General features: G+C 38.1%; 1 protein-coding gene across 5 annotated transcripts in view; it reads left to right on the top strand.

Annotated features, from left to right (window-relative positions):
* Window positions 1–21706, top strand: part of VEZT (vezatin, adherens junctions transmembrane protein) — a 65575-nt gene extending 43869 nt beyond the window's left edge. For 3 of the 5 annotated variants that reach the window (XM_027732228.2, XM_027732227.2, XM_039378223.1), the window contains 4 exons: window positions 470–663; window positions 4767–4867; window positions 6082–6289; window positions 10264–21706. In XM_027732228.2, the coding sequence (XP_027588029.1) occupies window positions 470–663; window positions 4767–4867; window positions 6082–6289; window positions 10264–10835 (1075 nt within the window). In that variant the 3' untranslated portion in view covers window positions 10836–21706. Of the gene's footprint in view, window positions 1–469; window positions 664–4766; window positions 4868–6081; window positions 6290–9493; window positions 9933–10263 lie in introns of those variants that run through there. The other 2 variants (XM_027732232.2, XM_027732231.2) reach the window with 1 other exon arrangement.
* The last annotated feature ends 4024 nt before the right edge of the window (window positions 21707–25730 follow it).

The following is a 25730-nucleotide window of genomic DNA, read 5'->3' as shown; positions in this document are numbered from 1 at the left end:
GGTATATCTGTACACAGTATGGGCTATCTGATATTTTTTCCTGGTGATTCTTTAAGTATCTGGTGAAAATTTGAGGATAAGCAGTACACCAAGATCTTGCCTTACTTCTGTCACTCCCTTGAAAAAATCTGAAAACTTATCTCCTATTGATTTTGCAACATACTAAATGCTTTATAAGAATGTTATAATAACTACCTAATAAATATTTTTAAAGATTTGTCACTGCCTTGGTGAAACAGTTGAAACAATCTTACATATAAGAATTACTGTAATGAATGCAGGTGAGCAATGTATCTTGATGTAGAGAAAATTATTTTATTTTTAAAATTGTGGGGCATCTTTGAGGAATTGACTGAGTTAGAAACTTAAAATGTGAGGAGAATAACAGTATATTAAATTAAATACTTAGAGGAATGGTGAAGTCAAATATTTATTATTACTTATTGCTGTTCATCTCCTTATTACTTAGGGTAATAATTCTTGAGGATGAACTTGAAAAACTTGTTAGCACTAAGGAGACACCTGAGTTGACAACAGAAGCCCATCAGGTTCTTGAACAAAAACTAAAGTTTATTCAGCCTCATATCCAGGCAAGCAACAGCTGCTGGGAAGAAGCCATTTCTCAGGTGGAAAAAATGAGTGGAAGAAACACAAGTAAAAAAGGTAAATGTGAGAGATTAATTTAGCAACTAATGGGATACTCTTCAGAGATGGAATGGTAAAATGGATCAAAGACAGTGTTCAGTGTCAGAATTTTAGCTGAAGAAGGTCTTACACTTAGAAAGTCTGACTTATGTCAGACTTTTTCACTGTGATGGCCTTGAAGCTTTTGTTTCAGTAAAAAATGCGAACGTGTTAACTCTGTTAGACCTTTGGATTCAGATGGTTACATTTTCAGGTGTAGACCAATTGTGGCTTTTTGCCTTTGATTGGTGAATCACCCGTGAAGGGGTAGGACTTCGATGAATCATCCCTGAGATCTGTGGGCCTAGAGTCATGCAAGCTGACCTTGTTCATGCTTACACCAGAACTGGGAGCACTAGGAGGCCTCATGCAGGCTCTGTGCAGGTCCAGACATGGTATAACCAAATTCACGTGTACTTTACCTGACAGTCTAGTCTTACAGCTTTCCCCTCAGTGTTGCCTAAAACAGCCTATGAGGATATTAGATGTAGCCTGATACATTTGCGTGCGCTAGCCTGTTTTGTTTTGTTGATGCCCTCCACAACCTGCAGTTCCACTGGTTGCTTTTTTCCCTTTCCTTAAAAGTTCTTTCTAGACTGCACACCATAGTATTTTTAGTTATTTTAGTTTTATTTTTACTTTATGTAAAAACAGTAGGCATTTTTATTATAACTTGCTTCCTTTTGAAGTTCAGTACAAAAATAATCTAGTGTGTGATCTAGAAGGAAGGGATTGCGTGGAAAATAAAAAAATAAAATAAATCTTCACTTTTGCCCACTGGCTTTCCTGTAAATGCGTTGGGGTTGAATCTCTTATTTTGCAACAAGTTTACTAAACCACTCCACAGGAGCTACTTTAAATTATGTTGGTCATTGAAAACCATTTTCATCTGACTACGTTTGACTTTCCTGATACATTTCTTAAGCAGTCCAGCTTCTGTGAGTTGACCTTTTCAAGCTGTGCATGAAATGAAATCTAGTTCTTCTGCTGTCTTTCTACAAATCCTGACGGCTGGTCTGTCAGTCATGATTATGTAAATTATTTAATTAAATTATCTCATTTTTTCCCAATGCTTTCTGAAAGCTCTTTGGAAGAAGATACTTTCCCATTGAAATGATATAGAAGCTAAAACATCTTTTATGTTTGTACATTATTATCCAAAACCAAATTAATCTTTTGACAAGAGCTATTGCAAGAATCCCATGGGAGTAGAACATTGTGTCTGAGTGGATGCCCAGCACTTTTACTGCAATAGATGTTTGGTTCAGCTAACTAGCTCAACCAGTTGAGCATCTGTATAAAGAGATGAGTCTCCTTCAGCAAGTACTACATGCTTCTTGCCCTAAATCATTGTGTGTCAAAGCTGGTTTCTTACAGGTATGTTAAATAGTTCATCGTGTCAAACTGTCAAAGCAAAGCCTTGTAAGGGCAATGAATTGAACATTCATACACTCCTGTCCACCTTCTGTTGGTGGTGACAGGAATGGATATTAGAGCAAGTGGTTCCTTCAGTGAATGCAGTTGAGCTTCTTTTGTTACAGGACTTGGTGTAACTTGTGTTGTTAGTCACTGATCCTGTCAGGTACAGAACAGAGCCTGACAGCAAGTGGGGCTTCAGCACCTTGAGGGGAATTTACCTCTACTTAAATTCTTGGGCAATGACAGATTTATCTCTCATTGATCTACATATAGATATTTGCTCACTTCCTAGAGTTAATGCTAGACTTTCAGCTTCTTATCTTTATTCTTTCACCTTTTTTCATCACCGATAAAACTAGTTTACTACTTAAAGCCTCAACAATTTAAGCATATATATTAATCTGCTGCTAATTTTACAGAATAGAATACCCTTTATGACTAGTTACATCATTGTTTTAATGATCTTTGAATCAATATCTCTCAAACTGTTTAAACTCCACCCTTTTTCCTTTTAAACTGTCTCTATCTCTGCAAACATAAACAACTTTTTTAGACATTTATAACAGCAAGACCATAGTACTCTTCTGTAGTCTCCTGGATCTTGCTGTCATTTGATCCACTGGAGAGGAACTAAAGCAGCAGCAGTTTTAGTTAAACACTGTGAATTCATGATCTTGAAGCGTATCTTTAGCAATAGCATCATCCCATACAGGTGGCAAACAGAGCAGTCTGTACATGTATTAGAGCAACTGGTTTACTCCTCTGATTTGGGAAGGCAAGCTTTTAATTGGTAACTTCCATATACTCTTCCAAATTTGTCTTCATACCTTCAGGACCATATTTCTATTGTTGTTATAATTATTATTATTTAAATGTTCTTATTACAAGGCAGTTACACAATAGACAAGGGGACTTGATAATTGATAATTATAAAACAAATATCTCGTCAACTTTCTACTTGAAATTTCACTATATGCTTCACCTTTCTTTTAAACTTTGCACGTAAATATTTCTGGAATGTCAGATCTTTAGCTCAGCCCAGGCCACTAGAGAATTACATACTTTCCTTGTTTGCAAAAGCAGATAACCGAGCACCACCAAACTTGGCATTATTGTTGACTGCCTACTTTCAGAACACTATCCGTAAGTGTTCAATGTATAGATTAGAAATTGAAAATAGGGATAGATGGGCCCATTTCCCTTCTCAAGGATAAATTAGTGTTTGTGAGTAAATGTTGTTTACCTGTTCCTAAAAACCTCTCTTTAGAGACATTTTACAGTATTGCCAGGCATCTGTTCCAGCACTTAATTCCATTACCAGTAGAATGTTATAAGTGAATAGAAGTATCTCATGCTGCAATTTAAAAGCAGTACTTCTGATCTGCCCACAATGGAAATCCATTTCCTCTTTATAGCTCTTACATTCTTGAAGACGGTTAGTATGTTTTCTTTGTATCTTCTCTCTGTGACTCTCTATGCTTAAACTCTTCACTGACAACTATATTTAGTCCTCTGATCATTTCCACTGTTTTCCTCTATACTCCCTCTAGTTTGCCCACTGCATCATTGAATGAAGGAGCCCCAGACTGGGCGCTATGTTCCATCGACAGCCTGATCAGTGGCAGGGTAGAAATGTTATTTCATGTGTCTAACATCTGTGCTGTTGCTTATATGTACTAGTATGTAGTTTGGCTTTTTACTTGCAGCAGGCTTTAGGTGTCTGAGGCTTCTCACTGCTTTCTCAGTGCTGTTCCCCAGTCAGTTGTCATTTATTTGTGCACTTCGCTGTTCCAAAGCACAAAAATTTACAGTCACTGTCACCAAACTCCTGTATTTGAAATCCAATTCTGCCTGGGCTGTATCTTTGATTTTCCTTATAGATTATCTCTATATCAGCAGATTTAATGAACTGCAACAGTTTTCTTTCACCCATTGGAAATATTAAAGAGTACTGGACTTGACACAATTCCTCACTCAATGTATTCCAGTCTGAAAATGGTAACTACACTGTGATGATCCAAGAGACTGTTCTATGCACCTAATAGCAACTTTTCCTGGTCTGTGTATTTTGCTTATGAGAATGTCATGACTCCATGTCAAAAGCCCTACTGAAAACAAAATGCAGAATGTCTTTGGCGTCTTTCTATTCATTAGACCTGTCACTGCCCTGGAAAATTAACATCTTGATTATCAACAAACCTACACTGGCTGTCCCATTGTCTCCTTGCTTACCTCCCAGATAGCTTCCTGTAAATTTTTCTTAATTATTTCTTTCAGTATTTTCCAGTTATTTGAAGCTCTTTTACCTATAATTTTACTGGTTTACTTCTCTTTTTTAAACTTGGGAACCAAGTCTTTTCTCTGGTTCTACCAATTTTTCTTGCCACCTGCAGGTTTTCAAAGTCTATAAAAATGTTGAGATTTTTTAGTTGAAGTATTTCAACGTGAGTTCCACTGGATGCAGCTTATATCAAACCCACTAAGTTATGTAAGTGGTCTCTAACACAGTGTTTCAGTGTAATCTAACCAGCCTTCTGGTTTTTTTCACGTGTGCCAATCCTGCCTATGAAGATGCCTGGACCCTGCCTGACTAAGTCAAAAACCTCATTCAACACTCAAATATGATTTTTTTTTTTAAATCCCTTTTCTTTTTTCCCCTAAAGGCAAAATTGAAGTTTCCTGTGACAACCTGCAGCGTACTACAGTACCTTTAACACAACCTACCATATACATAGAAAACAAAGATCCAATCCCTGAAGAGCAGGTAAAAAAAAAAAGGATCATTTAAAATAATATTTGGGGATTGTTTGCTGTATCCATTTTTTTTTCAGTTGCTTCTGCAGTGACCTCCTTGTCTTGCTAAGAAAGATCAAGTAGGTAGCCAGTGCCATTTCAAAATTGGACTTGTAGAAAAAAATATCTATATTCCTTTTGATGTTCCATGGAGAGGTCCATGTTTCCTATCCTGGAAAAAAGAACACTAATATTCACTTCTCATATGTGTCATTAGAAATGAGTGACAAAAGGAGAGCAGCAACACAGGTCAGAGTAATAAAGAAAAAAGTGAGAATTGCTAAAAGGCAATATATATGAAATAGAGTCCTACTTACATATTGATGGATAAATTGACACAGCTGCAAAAGTGACAAGCTCCAGCACAAACCATCCTGCCTTCAGTTTACGTAGTCTCCGCATTTTTGGATACCTAAAGCAAACTGTGACACTGAACAATTTTGTGTTGTTTGAGGAGCTCATGGGTGATGGTTAGGCTGTCTTGAAGAGGGACAGGCCTCCTCCATCCCATAACTGAGTAGCAGATGGATTCTGAAAGCACACTGAACTGCCATGCTCTGCTCTGTCCCTCCCTTGCCTTCTCCCCTACATGCATCATGCATTCTCTCTATATTTTTTTCCATATCAAAGAGCTGGGACCAATTACTTTAACTATTTTTATTTGCCATCTGTTATAACATAAATGGTACTCTAGTTTTTTTATGCTTGTAAGCCAATATATTTAAAATTGGAGGAGGAGTTTGCTGTTCTCTATATCCTCTTAATAAGCATTTACATAAGTTAAATTAGCAAGATACCTGACTACCAAGAATTGGTTACGGTGTAAATTTAAAAAAAAAAAGAAACCCACATCAGCATTGCTTATTGCTTATTTCCACCTGTAATTATGGGGAAACGGACTCCCATTTTCAAGGTATGTCACTTGATCTTTCAAGGTATATCACTTGATCATACTTGTGTATGAAGGTAAATCTCATTAACTTTCAATGAGTGGACTTGCTCCAAAATCATACAGATACAACCAAGAGCAGTGTCAGATCCACTGGCTCTGCTCAAACAGGGCTCCATCCTATTGCTGTGGTTGGCTTGTGTTGAGATCGCTTGATCATGAGTCAGATTGTAGGATTGAGTCCACACTGACAGTGAATATCAAGGCTTTCTTTCTTTCTTTCTTTTTTTTTTAAGGAATTGGAAGCATATGTTGATTATTCAGATATAGATAATGAATACAAAAGAGAAGATTTTTACTGCTTTTCCCAGGAAGAGAGAGAGAGACAAGAACGAGAGAGACAGGAATCTAAAAGGGTGTTACAAGAATTGAAATCTGTACTTGGATTTAAAGCTTCAGAAATAGAAAGACAGAAATGGAAACAGCTGCTATTCAGTGAACATGGTAAGTATTGCTTTTTAAAATTAATTCCTTTCTATTTCTTTCTTAGAAAGTGTAGGTGTCTGTTTGCCATTAACTTCTGACTGTGTTAGGATTCAGACAGTGCTTAGCTATAGTAGTGTCTTTGATAGAGCTGTGTGGCCTTAGTTTACTATTCCATCTCTTTATATTACTTTTAGCAGTCATTTTACTATATATTGAAAAGAAGTCAGAGAAATGGGAATTTGGCTTTAAGCAAAACACTGAGCTAAAATATTGAACACATAAAAATACTAATACAGCATAAAGAGAACTGTCAGGCTATAAACCATGGAGACTGACTTTCTTTCATGGCTTTCCAGTAAATATTAATTTTAATCAGGGTGCATAAATAAATTACTTTTCAGAATTTAAAGAAACCATCAGAAATTATTTCAGACTTCCGGAAATATATAGGTTAAAGTGAAGATCTAGACTTTGAAATATTAAAGGCTCATAAAAGAGTAAGACTGGCTTTTGTTTCCATGAGAGAGTGCATATACAGAATATGTTTACCAAAAAAAAACCCCACAAACCATCTAAGAAGAATTCTTCCAAACTAGCCTTTACAAACTCTGAGGACTGCTGGGTAAGCTCCAGCCACTTGCACTTGAAGGCAGCAATATGAAAATTTCTCTTGCCCTTACAAGACAGTGTGTCTGTTACAGCAATGAGACTGGATACAACTTGATTCCTTTCACTGCTTGAGGTGTTTGTATCTTTAAAATTGGCAGTAGTTTGTCTTTTCCTTTTTCTCATTTTCATTTCTTCTTCTTACAGAAAGGTTAGGAAAAGCCCTCTAAAAAGTTTTATGTTCTGTGTTATGAAAAACAACCCTCAAGTCTGGCAACCTATCCAAGGATTCTGCCTTTGCCATTGTCTACCAGAAAAAAAAGACCATGGATTGCATCTTTCAGTAATTTAGTGGGAACAGACACTAACAGACCATACCTATTTATGAGACTGTCTCTTTTGACATCAAACCGTCAAAAAATATCTGTTTTCACAACTTTCTTCTTTATGTCCATTAAGCTACCACTATGGTAAAAGAGATCACATGGCTATTGGTACTAATTTCTCTTCTAGGTGAGTTAAAAAACCCTTAAGACATCAGATTGCACCAGTCTGCTCAAGAGTAGAATTTCTGTATTACTCCTCTGGTGTTAGATAAGACACTACACAACTTTTAACATAAATCTTTTTAAGTTTTCCTTTCCTCACTGTTGAAGAAAGAAGGAAGGAGTCCTACCTCCAGTTCAAGTCTTGACAGACTAGTGACTCCTGCAGAAAGAGTTCTTGTCAGGAGATGCACAGGAGTTGCACAGGATATTTCCTTACCGAAGTTAGCAGCTGATACCTGTCCGTATGAGCATATCCTCTGGCCATCTGTGGCCATGGCTGGACAGAGCCAGCTGACTCCTGTAGTCTGCAGCAACTGTTCACCAGAAGAAAGCCTTTGTGGCTCGTGTTGGTTCCTTTTCCTTTCAGTGTATAGATACTACATTGTTTTAGAACTAGAGATTAAATGGTGGGGAGGGAAGAAAGTGTGATTTTCTCCAGCTGCATTGATTTCTTCCATCCCGTACAAAACTGGAAAAGACGAGAGCAGTTCATGAAAGTAATTATTATTGTCTCCTTTTGGCACAGACTCTGTGTGTCTAATCTGACAGACTGATATGGACACCAGACATAACATCATCTACTGGTTTTTAAGGAACTTCTTCATTATTTCTTCAAAAGAAACAAAAGTCAGTTAAATATGGGATAATGGACCCTGCCATATTACTGTACATGAGTCATTCCTTAAAGAGACATTTTTACGATCTGTGCTTTTCACGTTTCTGGCTTGCTTTATCTTGAAGATTTAAACCCAGACAGGTTTGTATTCTTGTCTCCATTGGCCCAAGCCAATGGATGGCCATGATACCACTTTTCCATAGACCTCTTGAATCTCACTTTTACGGGACAATCATATTCCATAAATCCTGTGTTTTCCTAACTCATGATTATTGTGAAAAAGATCCTGAAATATTCAAAGGCTTTAGTCTGTTAGTCAAGGCACCCAGATAGCCATTCTGATTTATTTGTCCTAACCAAGACATCGGGGTTTTTGGTTTGTTGAAAGAGGGGCTGGTGAGGGTCTCCACAAAGAAGAGGTCAGCTCCAAAGAAGTTGATATGTCTAAGTAAAACAGCATGAAGTCAACTGGAGATGATAGGTTGGATTCCAAAAAAAAAAAACAACATCATCTTAGCAAAGCACTAGACTTAAGCAAGTTTTCCAAGGCCCAGCACCATGGTAATACTGCTTACAGTCTGGGCAGTAGGTAATTTATGGGAGTGTAGCTTAGCTAAGCTTATATTTTTGGTCCTTTGGCATCCTGTTGTGCCAGTAAAATGAAAGTGCTTTTGAAAAGGTGTACTAAGTTGTTAGTGGCTTTGTTTTCATTTGTCAAACATTGTAAAACAACTTTCTCTAAAGCAAAATCCTTTCTAGCCTTTCCCTAACCTCTCCCCTTCCCCTCCTCCCCCCCCCCCCCCCCCGAAAAATTCCTTCTGAAAGTGATTGTGTTGTATCCAGCTGTTGCCCCTTCTCATACCTTGTCCATACAATAGATCTTATACAGCTATTTCTCAGCTTTGGAAAGCCATACTCTCAGAACTGATGAGTTGCACCTTGCTTATTTAACTAATCAACTCTGCAAATTGACCAGCTACCAATCTCTATTGGTATCTATTTATTTTTTGAGAAATTTTGGCTTTCAAAGGATTGTTTGGAGGAAGTAGGCAACAAGTTTGCTCCCAAATGATAAGATTACTGTGCATATTCCTGCCTCTTCAAGCAAATGGGCAGAAGTAAGTAGCAGTATGTTTTTTACGAGATGGGGAAAGAACTACTCCGTTAATAACTAAGATGAGTCTGGTGCAGTGCTCCTTCAGTATAAAAGGCTTTCAAAAAAACAGTACAGTATAAATTCAAAGCCTCAGTTTTTCAGTGTGCTAATGAAAAGAATTATCAATATGACAACCATAATGATGTGCCTGCTTTCAGCTAGTAAAATTGTAAATATTGTAAAATAAAGTAAATATTACTGTAATAGGATGCAATTGAAAAATCCTACTACCGTAAATTTTGTTTCCCATGAAAAGTTCGTGTATTTCCCAGAGTTATTTTCGTCTCTGCTTACAGGGGTAAAATCAGAATGGAATTAGAAAGGGAAATGCAACTTGGGAATCTGCTGTTGCCGCTCTCATTTATGTTCGTGCTGCTGCTATAATGGAGCTACTGCAGTTTAGGGAATCCCTTACTTGGAAATGGACATTATATCATTTTCTTAAAACGAAAGACGTCTGTTCTTCAAGAAGTGATTGTACTGAGTTGTACTAACCCTTAACACTGGGAGGAGAGACTTCCTGGCAAGCATCCCGTTGCTGGCAATGGGACTCGCTGCTGCTACTAACTTCAAGAGAGGCTAAATTAAACCACACTTTATTTGAGGACATCTTACCTGATTGTATGAATACATGTTGCATTTGTATGTTGTGGCGTTGGAGATCGGGTATTGCCTATAAGGACGTTCTCGTGTACCAGCTGTCTTTAGTGGGTTAGGTAAACTGTTGCTTAAAAAGCGGACAGTAGTTATACTTGGGTTTTGCTTTAACATTGAGTGCATCATCTGTGTTCGATGTCAGCTTTAAACACGACCAATTCTGCGCTGTCTCTTCACATCACAGATTTTAAGGAATAGTTACAACAAGTAGCTATCACATTTCACTTCAGCTTTGTGATTAGAAAACACTTTTATTTTAAGTTTTGTCGTGGGTTTTGTTTCTGTTGTTTTAGTGGGTTCTGAAGCCATTTTAACCCTTATAATCTTACAACTTTGCAGACAGAAGTAAATTATTTATATATAGCAGCTTGCTTTTAGTTATCATTTAATTTTTTTTCCCCTTTTTAAGCTGCAGTGAAACCCTTGCCTTCTGTAGAACCACTGAAGCTACTAAATAATTTGGAATCACATATGAATTCAGATACAGAAAAGCAGGACTGCAGCCAAAGTGGTGATAAATCTGAAGAAAAAGACTCTAATCCACAAGTGACTGCTGCTGATAAAAGCAGGACAGAATATTTGTATGAAGATCCTGAGATGGAGAAAAACAAAAACAGTACTGCAGATGAAGATGTTTCTGCAGGGACTGAAGAAAGAATGTGTTATCAGAGTGAAGGGGAAGCTGAAGAACTCAAGCCGAGTAGTATGGACGGAGTAGAGGTTTCACAGCCTCCCTCTAAGGATGCATTACATTCAAAAATCAAGCATAGGCTGGCCCAGCTCCACATATCAACAGATTTAAACTTCACATCTGGTCTGGCTGCACAAGTTGCTGCCAGGTCTTTCACTTTTACTACAATGCAGGAAGAGACTTTTGGAGATGAGGGAGAGGAGGAGGAAGAGAAGACAAAGGAGCATGAAGACCTTGTGGAGGACTGTGAGAATGAAGATGGAGGCTCTGAAAGTGAAGGAAAAGTATAAGTCTGAGCTGAGCTTTGTTAAACCAACAGCAGGCAATTTGATGGAAAAAAAACTAAGGTGAGGTGTGAAGGTGAAAATACTGGATGGAAAAAATAGGAGACCTAAATATAATACATCTTGTTCCCTAAGTCTGATACACTGAATAGGACTTCTAAGTATATTGAAAATTTGCAGGTAAGAGAAGTTTAGGTTGCATCCAAGAAATAGATGGCTGTTCCATTTTTAAGGTCCTAGTGATGGAGGTTGGAATTGACCTTTGTGTTTTCTGTTTTATTTATTTATTATAATGTATTGTGGGGTTTTTATTTCTAAAATGAAGGAAAAACAATGTCTTGATTGACAACAGCCTCCGGTTTTTGCTTTCTGATTCTGTTGTCATGGTATCAATGTTTGTTCCAATAAAAAAAGCCAGGACATTTCTTTTAGAAGAACCTGAACTGTTCCCTGTGATCTTCCCCACCACTTTTGTTTCAATTCTTGTATCTGCCGTGTGTTGACTAAGCCACAGTAGACATTTGTGATTCTACAGCTAGTGATGTGGCACCCAAATAAAATGTAGAATTTTAAATAAAAACTTGAAAGAGCTAGTATTTGATATGTCCTGGGGTATGGGGCTGAAATAGTATAAAGTTAGTCATGCTTCATATTAAGGTTTATTTAGAATTTTATGAAGGGTTAATAAATGATTTCTAGAAATTGTAATTCATGTTAGAGAAATGTGTTGTAAGTATATGTTAGGGAAGGCTATAAGCACACCAGTAGAAAGCACTATAGACAGCTAGAAGCTATCTGTTGGATTGACAGTAGGTGAGAAGTAAACACCTGTGTATTAAACCAGCTATTAATTATTTGTTAACCTTTTGTAAATTGAACCTTAATATAATTGTTTGATTGGATATAATGATTGATTGTACATTTTTGTTTATGTCCTAATGTAATTTTCTTAGAAGAAAATTATCTGAGAGCTTAACAACATGCAGTACTTTGTTTAAACAGCATACTTGCTTTTCCCTAATGTTCTTTCACTTTTCCTTAGATCACAACTATAACCTGTGTGATTAAGAATCCTTGAGAGAACAACAATTGTGTATTTTCTAAGGTGTATCTTGTAACTTAGTTAACTGACACTGATGTCTGGATGTTTAGTATGAGATTATGTGGTTTGTTTTTTTCTCTGTGGTGATGTTACAAGGAGCAGGAAACTGCTCTTCTCACAGAGGAGCTGGTTAATGATTTCACTGCCCTCTCTTCCTTTTGCTCTCTGACACAAAATGAAGCTCGGATCCCATGTCTCTAATGACAAGAGCGCAGCTTCTTTGTGTGGAATACTCCGACCTGGATACACTGCATCAGTTACTTAGAGTATTTACTGGGGTTTGCAAGTTCTGTAGGGCAAAGGTTTTTTTAGATGCGGGTGGTGCAGAGCAATGTCTTTCCTAGGATGCTGGTGGGAAATGGGAAAAGCCAACAAAAGTCAGCAGATTAGGGTGGAACTCTTGATGATATGTCAGAAAACAAGTGCTTTCTTTCAATCTCCCTCTCTTCTATTAGTGATTTTGCATGAACACTGTGAAATATGTGGACTTCTTCACAGATGGTAGAGAGGTAAATACCAATTAATAGACAAGGGAGTATGTGACTTACGTGTTCTTTCACAATATAATGCCTGTCTTCTCCCTCACACACAGGTTTTGGGAAGAGAATGTCTTGCCATTTTTCTTTGACCAGTAACACTGTGTTCTGTGCCCTTAGTTTTGTGTAAGTGACTGGAAACTGAATGGTTGATGTCTTGGGGGTGTGGTAAAAGAAAAAATCAGATGCTTCTCAGAGTGTATTGAGAAGCTAAGCCTCCTCTTAGAGGTAGAGTATATTCTTCTGTAACCGGTAAAGATTAGGCTAAGATGATGAAACGCTTTTATTTTCTCTCTGGTAAGCAATTTTTTTTACCAAGTCTAGAACAGCTGCTTTGGATAAATTGTGTTTGAAGCATTGTCCATGCTTCTGCAAAAGTCTTCCTCATCCTTGACTTGAGATCCTTGAGTTCACAAAGTGCCCAGATTTTTTTTTGTTCCTAGCTAGTTGTTCTGACTCCCTAAATGTATGTTCCATTAATGCTTTTCCATAAACTCATTGCACCATCGTCTCATGATCTGATGTTGTGTATCCCAGAAAGGATACTCCTGAATTTTTCCAGTGGGATTCAAATCATAGTTTACAATGTGTATGGCTGTTTTACCAACCTGGAAAGATGATCAGATTTAGGATATGAATTATTACGGTGCTCACAATTTTGGATGAAGGCAGTAGTAGCCTGAGTGCTTTGCTTTGCTACTAAAATTGGTTTCAGATCTCACATTTATAAAAATTGCCATCTCTTTATTCCTTTGATGCAATCCTTAGCAAAAGTCCTGGAGAATCAACTTTGGTGGCCCACTTGGAACCTAGTTTTGTTATGTGTTGATCTTGGTGATGAAACTGAACTAAAAAAACCCATCCATCATGAGTTGTTCATTTTCATCCATCAGTTGTGTCAACGTAGGATTTCGTGGCCATGTTACAAAACAGCTCGTGAGTCCGCCCTTTTTAGGGATTACTTTTCACTGTTCTTATTGCAGTGATGCCATTTACAGTAGTTACCTCCAAACAGCTGTATCAGGACGGACTGCGCTGCTGGTGTGAGACTCGGGATTGCCCACATTTACATTATTGGCAAAGGTGGTGACGTGTGAAATTACAGCCTTGACATTAGACATGGGTATGATCAAATGATGACTTTTTGGAGGAAGTTCTGATCCTGCTTTGAACAAATTGATTTTCTACAAGCACTTTAACTGATTTCCGTGGTCTGTCTTAGTGCAGTCTTAGAAGCTACACATATGAACACGTGGGCTCACTTGCTTTCTCTGCCTCTCATCACATCCGTATATGACAGCCATCAGGTCATTTATTTTGATTTATTTAATATTCTCCCTGCAGAAAAATATGGCTAGCAGGGTACAGCACACAAAGCATGACTTCCCTTGACTTGATAACCAGGTTCCATCTACGTGTGTTATGCACTCTGTCATAATCCAGATTTTCTCATAATTATGTCATTTGCAAGGACTGGACCATACGTGCTGTATGTTCCTTCAAGAACCTGAGGGATTTCTTGGCAACCACAATTTGTTGCTGCATTTAAAATAATGTATATGATGAACACACTGAAGTGTGCATTAGCTCTAAAGAGTTGTGTTAATATATTGAGCATGTCGAGGTCTGAGTGCTGTTCTGTGTTCTTTGGCTTGTTACCGGAGATACAGATTTTTGTGAAAACAGAACATTTGCTTCTTAGGGCTTTGTAACTTTTTGAAACATGCTAATCAGGAAATCCATACTAAATAATGGGTTCTGCTGAGGGATATCAGCAGCCAAAATTCTTTATGAAGAGCAGAGCTAACAATAAATGCATTTTCCCTATTCCATTTCTAGTTAGCAGTTCTGTGAAGTTGTAAGTAGAAGCAAGTAATTATATAGGGTTAATTTCTTCTCCTTCTATCCTACTGGAAGACACTCCAAAGATAATATTTGCTTCTTAGATTGGATTGCAATATGACACTACATCTTTTATATCACTTCACTTTACAGCTAAAGATGTAGATAAAGGCTTAAATGGGGGCAAAGATGTGTAATAAGAAGATAATTTGTCCCTTTTGTTAAGTGTACGTCTTCACGACAGAAGTTGTAAAACAGTTGTGTCATGGAAGCAAATGTAGAGAGTGACAGATAATCAAGCATCTTTCAAATGGAGTTAAATGTGTCTGTGTCAACTACAGGCAAGATTCGCAAATGTAAATCCTCTGGTTTCGGTCGTGGCAGTGAGACAGTTTTACTCCCAACAGAGAATTGCTGGACATCACTGAATCTTGCACCTCATTTTCTAAGTGCAAGATGCAACCTGGTGGAGTAGCCAGGTTTCAGACTTTGTCCTGAGCACACCTGTCTGTGTGACTGACACAGTATTGGAAATTTTATGTGTACTGGAAGTGCAAAGTTTGCAACTGTCTCATTAATTTATTTTGTAATAAAAAACCTGTTAAATGGTGGACCGTGTGGAGTTGTTTGCCCACACTGAATTTTGTAATCTTGTAGTCTATGCCTTTTTTCTTTCTTTCCTCTTTTTTTTTTTTGACAGAAGTGAGGTCAAGTATACTAAACTGCCCTTGTTCTTTAAAGTATTTAGTGAAAGGCTGCTGTTTCTCTGCAAGTGACTTGTTCCCAAGGCTAATTACTCTTTAGAATTAACAGGGTTTCACACAGTCTCATCTAAAAAAACAGGCATTGTGTGAGAATAGCACTTGGTCAGTGTAAAGGGCCAGGCTGCTCTGGGATCTTGTCTGTGACAGGGACTAATAGCAGATGCTGAGAGAAGAGTATGAGAAAAGAGAAATTTTTAGTGATACTTACTCAGGATATTCCTCAACAATTTGTGGCTCAGGGACTTCTTGGGCCAGTGGTGGTGGTGGCTGGTCAACTTAACAGGTTCCAGTGGAATCCCTTTCCATAAATTTGTTCAACTTCATGTTTGGTCAATTATTCCTAGTCCCAGTGCCAGTATGCAGTCATCTTTATTACAGGCTTTACAAGTGAGATTTGTCAATAAAGTTTTTTGATTTTTCTTTTCTTCAACTGAGCAAGCCCACTTCCCTCAGTCTTTCCACAGAGGTCATGTTTTTCACCTTTTGTGTGCTTTCCTTAGAAATCTGTCCAGTTTTTGAAGTGTAATGACCAAAGTGTGGTGCAGTACTTCAGGCATAACCTCAACAGTGCTGAGTATGGAGTAATAATCACCTCCCATAAAACTGTGAACCATTCAAATATATTTGAGTCCATATAAAAAAAGAAAAATCTTTTCAGATCTTTTACCTCTACCCTAGCTATTAGAATGACAAATGAAAATATTTGGTCTAATGGAGGAGAAATATTTATTCACTGTCAGCAGGATTTGGCTGGACAATGTTTTTCTTTGCTAACAAAACAGAAAGTTGTTAAATAAAAATGATCTTGCAACAGCTGCCACCTGGTCTAACACAAATTAAGATGCCAAACAACACTTGTTTAAATTTCAGCTTGACTTTCCAGAGTTTTTTTGGTCTCTGATGAATAAGTATGCATTACAAAATATATTTTCACACAAGAAACATGGATATATGGATGTCAGAGACCAAACTGAAGACCTCTGTGGCTAATTTTTAAAATGCTTGGTAGTGTGCTTTATGCATTTTCTCATCATATTTAATTCCCTCCTGTATATGTTTTTTTTTTTGCCACCTTGGATTTTAAGTGCCCGAAAACCCACTTTGATTTATTTGACTTGGAAATTTGTGCAGTAATCAGATACTTGGTAATGGTACCATAACTGTGGTAATAAGGCATAGTCATAAGTAGGGGAGAAATCTACCTGCCATGAACTTTGCTTTGTAGATGGATAGAGCACTCTAATATGAAAGTGTTCTCGATATCCTGCCTCACCTTTCACGCTGCTGTCTCTCTAGTTATTGTCAGGTTATCAGAACACAACTTGGCTCAGCAAGGTGAACGCACTGTTAGCCCACATTACACTTTCTGAATTGAACACAGGATTCTGAAGAAGTGACTATAATGTAGTAGATGAGGAAAAAGTTTGTTTCTCTGTTACAAAGTGGCTTATTTTAAAAGGGTTGAATAGGACCAAAACTTGGATACTTTCATATGTTCAGCATGTTTTGACCCTTTGTACCTTCTCAGCTTTAAATCTTAAAGGCCTTACGGACAGTCTGCTTTAAGGGGGTGCAGTTCTATAGCAGTTTAAACCACTTCATGGCCGTGCAATCCCAGTCCCTCCTTTAGGGTGACTTTTGTGACCATTCAGTGATTCAGGACATGCACAGGACTGGAAGTGCATGAGTGTTTTAACTTGCAGCTGGCTCCCTGAATCCTAATGAGGATAGTGCCACTCATTATTTTCCTCACTCATTTTGACTCTTTTTTTGTTGTTGTTGTTCTTGAGGCCTAGGCTGCCCAAGACTGTTTCTCTGTTATTCTCCAGAGTCTCTAAGAACTGTTTATGATAGTGCCAGTAAAACTGAAATTATCGTGCATGGTTTTTTCTACTTACTGTTTTCACCCTTCTGGTCTCTCTGACACCTATGGTCCTCTCCCTTTACTACCGCTCTTAAGACATTCAAATTTTAAAATAATACACAAATTCTTTTTTATTTGTGTTTGTAACATTAACGACTAGATCTAGAATTGTGTACTGACTTTGTCACTTGACTGGAGAACTGAAACAGAAGGTGGACACCATCATGGGGAGTATACAGTCAAAACAGAAATAATAACAGATCGCAGCTCAAATTTATACCACACTTTTGGTGTAAATTGGCTTCTATAAGTAATTCTGACTTACTGAAAAACATCAGTTGCATTTTAAAAATAACTGAAATTCTAGTACAAGGTCCCAAAATAAGTGTCATTAGTTGGCTAAATTTGTGCTCAAATCTTCACATTTAAAGACTGCTTCCTGACCTTCTCCAGCTGCATGGATGAGAACTGAAAATAATCTCAGATTTCTAAAGAGAGTGACCAATCCTTTCCGTTACTTTGTGCTATTAAAAAGAGGTCCATTCCTAAACAAACAAAAAGAGAAAAGTCAGTGCTTAATATGTTCAGTAGTCATTGCTGACAGAGAATCATGCATTTGATCTCAGTAGAAGCACCATAAATGTGGGCTGTTTATAATGTTTGATATCTGTGTTTCAGTAATAATAATAATAGTAGGCTTTCAATGTATTATGGGATAAAAGCCAGAAACCTGCAAATTGTCCTCCAGATCTTTCATCCAAAGGCACAGCTGGTCAAATTTAAACAAGTTCATGCTGGCTGTTCCTGCGCTGCTCAGTATGACACGGTGCTCAAAGTTTTTAAAGTCCTAACGTGACTATTCACAGACAGTCTGCTTGCACCTGTGTGCCTGAGGTCTGCAAAGCTTGTAGAGATCACAGGCCAGTGCTGAGGGAAACCTATACAGGAACAGGATGCCTCATAAGCATTTTATGTTTATTGTCTCTGTCTTCCTTCATTGCAGCCTCCATGCCATATGCAATCCCACTCTTAAACTTTTTCCTTCCCACCTTTCCTCTTCATAGGCCACACAAACCAGTTGGGGAGGGTTTTTTGGTTTGCTTCTCACCTAAGAGACTATCCTGTAATGCACCAGGTAAGTTATCTCCAATAAGAAACTTAGTGGTCACACTGCAATGGGTGGGGCCTGGGCACAAGGCTGGAGAAGCTCCTCTGGTTTGATCACTTCTGGGAAGGGTTCTACTCAGGTGATTGACTGTGGAGGTGCTGAGCTAGACTTGATGACTCTGCAGGTATCTTTCAAAGATCCAGTTTTTGCGAGGTCCGTTCTTTCCTCTGATGTCTTTCTCTCTCCCCCCTCTTAGCTGCCTTCAGCTCTTCTCCAGCATTCCTTTGTCAGCTGTTGAGGAATTTGGCCACTTTTTCCCTTCAGTTCTGAACACTTTGTCTAAACTTTATGAAATGACAGGCTAGAGGAAATCCACACCAAGGTGCTGCTGCACATTCCCAGTCATAAGCTCATAAACAGAAGTGTTCTTAGGGCTGTTACAATGTTTGTCCTGACATTCCTTCTAGGGAGGTTTGATCTACATTTCAGCCCGACTTCCTGTTTCTTCCTGGGCTTCAGAACATTCACTTCCAGGAATTTTCCTCCTTAATGATTATAAGATGGTAATGTCACCTCAGCAAGACTGATCCTTGAACAGGTGTTCCTCATTACATGAGCCTTACTTGTTCTTTCCAGTGGGAGGGTGGCACAGTCATAGCTGCGTCTGCCTTCCACCAAACAAGCTTGTTTCTTTCTGCAGTAGGGGCTGAAAACGTGCTTTCCAGCTGCTATGCCAGTGTGCTCTGGCTCCACAGCTGCCTAGTCTTGAGTTCAGGAAGCTCTGGGATATAGCAGTTGTGCTTAAACCTTTCCCACTGACAAAGAGCATGTATTTTCATACTACAATTATTACTAAATCTCCCCTGAATTGAACTATTTTGAATTTTCATTAAGCAGCATTAACGGATTGTTTCTTAATTTGAGGGATTTGTGTGAGCTTTATAAATATATATATACACACACACGCACTTCATATTGTACTGTGTATTTCCAGGTATCCCACTGCAAGGCTTGTCAAGCAAAGAGGTTGTATTTTTCTCATATCAAACTATCCAGTTACTTATCAGAAGGTAAACAAAAACTTAATTCTTGCTATTTAATGGCAAAAGAGTTGAATTGTGTTCTACCAAGCAGGCTCTGTGGAGGTATTTAAAACACATGCTAATTTTACACCTTTAATTAGAAAAGCTATTTTACTTTGTTTTCACTTATCAAGGCTTTGCACCTGAGCTGCTGCGAGTGCCTGTGTGCCCATCTACCCTGTCTTAAACATGTAAACAAATACATGTTCCTCAACATTTCCTGCCTGCTAAGTCTTAGCATTTCCCAAAACAGGACCTAAAGGCAGCATGGATTGCCAAGGAACCACAGGGAGGGGAAAGAAAATAATCTTGATAAGCTGCTGTTTAATTGGTTAATAAATGAGAGCTAAAATATAAGACAAAATGTTTAAAAGAACAAACTGCAGCAAGAAACTTCTGGCAGGGCTACAGAGGAAAATCACATGATACACTCTGAAGTTTGCAGACACTGGGAATGATCCACAATTTCTTGTCCATGTGAAGTGGAGACAGGAAACACTCATCAGACTGGTAGTCTTCAGCAGCTTTTTCAAAAAAGCCTCTATTTTATCTCCATTTTATTTCCAGAGAAAGACTTGGTGCTGCTGTGGTGGTGTATCAAGCTATATGTAATCAATCTCTGTATCTCTTCCTTTAAGTTCTGTGTGACATCAGTCTCTTTCCTTCAACTGTACTGAAAACCCATGTGGTTTGGCTCCACTGGGAATCTCTTCTGCACCCACCCTTCCAGTTGCTGATGCTGCTTTAAACAGTTGATTAGATCGGTCTCAAGGAGGTGTAGGTCAGCAGGTCCTTAAAGCAGTTATGAAGCCTGGGGCCTGGTCTCATAACTCAGGTTCTGGCTTGGATGTGGGCAGAAGCAGGAAGACATTCCTGGATTCTGTCCTGTCTTTGTGAAAGGGTTTCCTGCCAATGATACTCTCCCAAACCCTTTTGTTTCTCTTTTTTGTACTTTTCCACTTTACCTCTCTCCTTTTTCCCATGGATATGATTCAGGACCTAAAGTCTTTTTTGCATATTTGATTGTGTGCATCACCAGGATTATTTTTAAGCCATTTTTTTAAATTTGTGCCTGGGTTTTCCCAGTTTCAGACGTAGTTTTCTCAATTGTAATGCTAACCACCTTCAAAGTCTTTTTGGTTGCTATTATTTCTCTGGCATCTGTAATAAAATTCTGTCTCACTACTGCCTGTATCATTTTTTCTCCTTATCCTGTATCCCTGACAGTTGCCTAGGTGGCGTGGATGTGGCTTATCCATCCTTCAATTAGTAATGATTGAATGGAATAGGGAATGCTTTTAAAGGGATGCACAAATGCTGTATGAGCACTTTTTTTGATCTTTTATACAGAAGTTTATTTATAATTTCACTTTCATCCTGAAGATGAAATTAATTTTAAGCAATCCTGGCAATAGTTTCTGCATTATATTTTGCTGATTCCTCAGTACAAGCACTTTAGTAATGAACACTAGTTACTCTTGTCTAAACAAGCGATGACTGAAGAATGTTTTTCTGTGTGTCACATGCTTCCAGCTACAGCTTCCCATCATCCTTCAGAGACCTGTGTGCTGTGGCAACTATTAGCAAAACCCCTTTAAGCATCACCTAAATGGCTTGGTAGGTGGGCTTTTAGGAAGAGAATACTGTGTCAGGTAGATCTTTAAGAAGCTCTGCAGGAGATGTATTTATTCTACTTGTCTAGCTGTATGACTTGTAAGAGACAAGCTTTCTTTGTATGTTTTGAAAGTGCCAAAATAGCAGCAACAGAACAGACTGGCTTCTTTTATCCGAAGCTTTGTGGCTCCCTTATACTGCTTAGACTTTATCATTAAAACAAAGGCTGTGTTCTGCTGCTGTTAGGAGCTGTGGCTGATGCACACCTCTTCCTGTAAACATTCCCTCATTTGGTTTTAAGGTTAACATCTCTTGACCGCTCTTCCCACTTAGGTATGACTCACTCTCACCTAATTCAGGGAAGGGAAGCTTAAGTATTACTGGGGAAGAAGGAAAATAATTTGATTGTGAAAGGCAAGGGGAAAGTTGATGAGGCAGGAGTATTTATTCTTACCGATTGAGTCTTGCTGCCTAATTGGTACATAATCTGTTCTGCAAAAGGTTTTGCTTATTCTTTGCTGTTTCCTGGTTTTCGTGTTTGTTTGCATACTGAATACTGAACAGGTTCAATTGCTGCTGTTAGAAGGAGAAGTCTGTCTACCAAAAGGGATCCGTAATGTTTTCCTTTACTTGGAGATTTTTTGAATTCTAAATTACCTGTGTGTATACTTCATAATGTACCATATGCAAATATTCTTCAGGAATTGATACTACCACTTCAGACAGTCAGTATTTTCTATGTAAGAACTGTACGTTTCCTATACTGCCAAGAATGTATATATATCTATGAAGACTTAAGATTGTATCTTTTTGAGCAAGCCTCTTTCTTCAACCATCTGAAATTTTCTTCCTGTTTCTCAAGTTCTCTGCTATTTATTAGACACTTGTGTTATATTGTGTACTTTTTTGTATCAGTTGTATTGCTGTATTTCTCCTTTCTGTCATTAAAACCTGTTCTTCTCATCCTTCTGCTGTGCTGCTTCATATTGGAAATACTCACACTGTATCAAGTAACCTGCTCTAGTGTACTGGGTTGGGTTGAGATGGAGCCAGACCCGTCCTAAAAAGCTGGTCATTCAGACTTCTATTATATTGTTCCACTGATCCCAACATGTAATCAGTTTTACTGTATTAAGCTTCCCTAGGGTTATTTTGCAGCATTGTACATACTCTTACAAGATGGTGAAGAAGAAACCCAGAATGGGACACCCATGGTATAAACAAATGGACAAGACACAAAAAAATGTACCAAGAGATGAAGTCCATAAGTCTTATGAGTGGTTCTGCTGACATACACTAAGAAACCAGTGGTCTTTCTGAGTGAAGCAAGTTTTGAGGAGGAATTTGGAAGAGGAATCCAAGGGCAATTTTTTTCCTAGAAATGTGGTTTCAGTTTCAGTCAGTTATCTGTGCTGTCTCCATGCTTAACTCGTCTGCCAGATAAAGAAGAGGGGAAAAAGAAATGCAGGGTAGGACCTATTTGCTTACTTCCATTAGAGAAACAGCTGATTTACAAACAAGAAAATGCTGTCTCCCAAGAAATCACTCCATGAACAAATAGAGAAATTATAGTGGGTTTTTTATCCTCCCAGTGAAAAGCAAGATTTTTTCAATGTTTCGCTGATGCTGATCCCTTTTAGCAGTGCAGAATCTTGTTTGACCTACAGCTGAGCTCTCAATGGTATCTGTTCCACAGCATGGTATGCAGGAGGAAAGAGTTCAAAGGTCCATTACAGTAGACCCAAGGTATTGACATAAAGTGAACAGAACATGCGCATATGTGATGGATATCTGACAGTTTTTGAGGCTGGGAGATCAGCCAGCGAGATTGGAAAGTACCAGAAGCATCTGCTCTTGGAGACTTAAGGATGAAATTAATCACATCTTTAGCACCATCTTTATAATTAGGGTAGAGTATATGGAAATAGCTATGTCACCTAGCCTTGGCTTTCTCTCAGACTCTTCATCTCCCTCTCCTTCATTAAATCTGTTTCTGTGCCCCAGTTGCACCTGCTTCTCTGCATGAAAGAATCCCATAGAATGTCCCAATCCATTTAAGGATTTCTTGTCATGGTGTTGTGATAGCAAGTAGCAGAAACACACGTTAGAACAACCATGCTGGCTCTGACCACACCTGGCGTGGGTTATGTATAAGTTTAGATTAGGCAAATGCCCATCTGTGCAGCTGCATACATTTGCTTCTAAAGTTGCATTTAGGAATGATGCCATAGTGGGAAATAATTAAGGAAATTTGTAGTGTAGAGAAGAACTAGCACAGGGAATTCCACAGACCAGTGCAGCCTTTTCTGTCACTCACAGAAGCATTTGCAAAAACACCCAGGCTGAAGCTAATCTGTCCAGACTCCAATCAAGAAAGATTTCCACTGACTTGGAGGGAAAGCATGGCAGGCCAGTAATTGACATTTTTGGAAATGGTACTGTTAATTAACAACCGTATTTAATCCCTGACTTCTCTACCACTCCAGTATCCAGTAACTGTTTTGTGTACACATGTGAAGTGACAAGACAAATGGACTCAACTGCAAAATGTGCTGTTGTTCAATATAAATGAAATACATTGTTTTGTTAAGCTTAAAAGAAATGAGAGACTTTCCACGACCTGTCAAAGCTAGCTAAGAGCAGCTCAGTAGAAGACTGCACAGTTCATTTTTTACTATAACCTGTGTTCTTTGCTGTCACTGCTGTCAGCTGCTTCTCAGTGATTAATATTAGTTTAATAGATCTATCATCACCCTGATCATCATCATCATGTCCTGCAAGATGTGTTGGTTAAATCAGTAGTGGAATGCAGTAACCTTTGCATTCATGCCAGGCACTCTGAAGTTTCGGTTTGATTACTGGCTTGCATCACCATTAAATTAAAAATAATTACATGGTTCCCAAAAGCTATGTAAGAAATAAATTGCAAAAGTTGCAATTATTTCCTCTTTCTGCCTGTCTTTGTTTCTGCTTTGAAAACTTCTACAAGAGAGCAAACTGTTGCAGCACACGCTTTAGCTCCTGGGAATGCTCCCTCCATGAGCTGTACACTCAGTATGAAGCTGTGAAGTATTTGACCATATTTCCCCAGGTTATGTTTCTAAAGCTTCCCTGCAACTATTAATGAAATGAAGAAGCTGGAAGACACCTGGCTAAAGTAATTTGTCCTTTAATTGCAATTACATTTTTATGGATAGTGCCAAAATGTAAATATAACAGCCTATAAAACAAGTAAGTCTTAGTCAGACGTGCACAAAAGAAAAAGGGGATGAGCTCAGGACCTTTACCTGTTTTTTTGTGTCCTTCATGTCAGTAACTACCGGAAAGATTCTGTAGCTCAGCAGTTGTGGTTAGACAGTCGGGAATTGTTGAATGGGACAGGAAGGAATAAACAACATGGAGAACTTGTAAACATGCCAAAAAGGTCCAAATACTTTGATATTGAGACTGCTGTACTTGCTGCTCTGAGTCACAGTGCTTGATATTTAAGAAACTAAAAGAAGCCGAAGGTCTCAGAATGAAATTATTAAAAAAGTAAAATACCTGAACTTCAAATCACTTGGAAGACAGTACCTCGTGATAATCACTCCTTGTCTTAGCTATTTATTTTTGAAGGTCTTTAGTAGGCTTGCTGTACCCATTGAAAATATAGTTGGCAAAGAGTAGCTTTCCTTGAATGTACTTCTGCCAAAAAAGAGGAAAAAAAAAGCTGAATTGACAAAAGCAACCTCTTATTCTAAATTAAGATGATAGGTTGAAAAACAAACAAAGTAAGTTGTTAGGTAGCCTGACTTACAGCTTTATTATGGCTTTCAGCTTTCACCTTTCCTGACTTTGTTGTATTTTATTTAAGAATTAAATAACGAAACTCAGGTTTTTCTAGTCCCTCCAAGATTTCCAAACAGCATACTGGGACGTATAAAGCAACATTTTGCATGCTGCTTCTTGGACTACCAAAACCCACCACCATCCATCTTGGTAATGCTTCAGTTTAGGTATGTCATAATATGTCGTATTTGAAGATGAACAGAGACAAGTACATTAGGCATAGGAAAAAACAGCTGTTTGTTTGGGTTTTCTCTTCTGCATATGTTAACTAAATATCTTTTGATTTTTTTGTTTGTGTTTTTACTAAGAGGGAGGATATCCTGCTTCTAAACTTTTATAAGTAGCAATGAACTTTGCTGTTTAAATACCATATCTCTTAGGAAGCATTTCTGGAGAAGAAATGTGACCAAGGTTATTTGATAAGTGATTATAAACCTATAGGAAATAACTATGCCCAATGTTCAAAGCCGTAAATTTCAAAATGTGGGTAAAATCTGAAACTTTAGCAATTTTCTCTCCCTGGAAAAGTAAACCACCAAACTAAAGCTAATTCAGAGCTGTTCAGAAAGATCTAGAAACAATTTCCAACTGTTATGTCCACAGTTTTTTGAACTTGATTTTGATTCTGAAGTGTATTTCATGATATTTCAATCATTTGCATGTTTCCCAAAGCTGTTATTTGTAGATTACTATCTTATCATAACACCCTCAACAAAGTGGATAAGTTAAAAGCCAAATTCTGTTTTGTGCTAGAACTTAGAACTCTTAAACAAGTTACATTAATGATGCATTTTGCAATAAGATCTCAACAAATGAAAGAAGGCAACCTTCTGGATTTTTAGAGTGCTTCCATTGAATTTGGACCAGTTTGTTGGGTTGGCTTTGGTTTTAAAGTCCCGAGACTCAAAATTACCAGAAGAAGTTCAAGAAAACATAAATACTTTTTCAACATTGTGCTGTTTTAAAAGTAAACCATCGGGAGAAATGAGTCCAACTCAAGAGAGATTACAAATCAGTTACAATTTACTAAAAAGATTACGATAAATACAATGATACAGAGAAGAAACTGGTTTTAACCCCCATAAACAGCCCCCAGGGACAAGTACAGAACAGTGTTTGTTGGCTCCTGTGCTGAGCACCACTTGACCCCCCTGGGTGCAA

Source organism: Pipra filicauda, unplaced genomic scaffold (genome assembly GCF_003945595.2).
Source record: "Pipra filicauda isolate LSUMZ 115617 unplaced genomic scaffold, ASM394559v2 scaffold132_size2486313_pilon, whole genome shotgun sequence".
NCBI classification, from domain to species: Eukaryota; Metazoa; Chordata; class Aves; order Passeriformes; family Pipridae; genus Pipra; species Pipra filicauda.
This window is presented reverse-complemented; position numbering and strand designations above follow the sequence as displayed.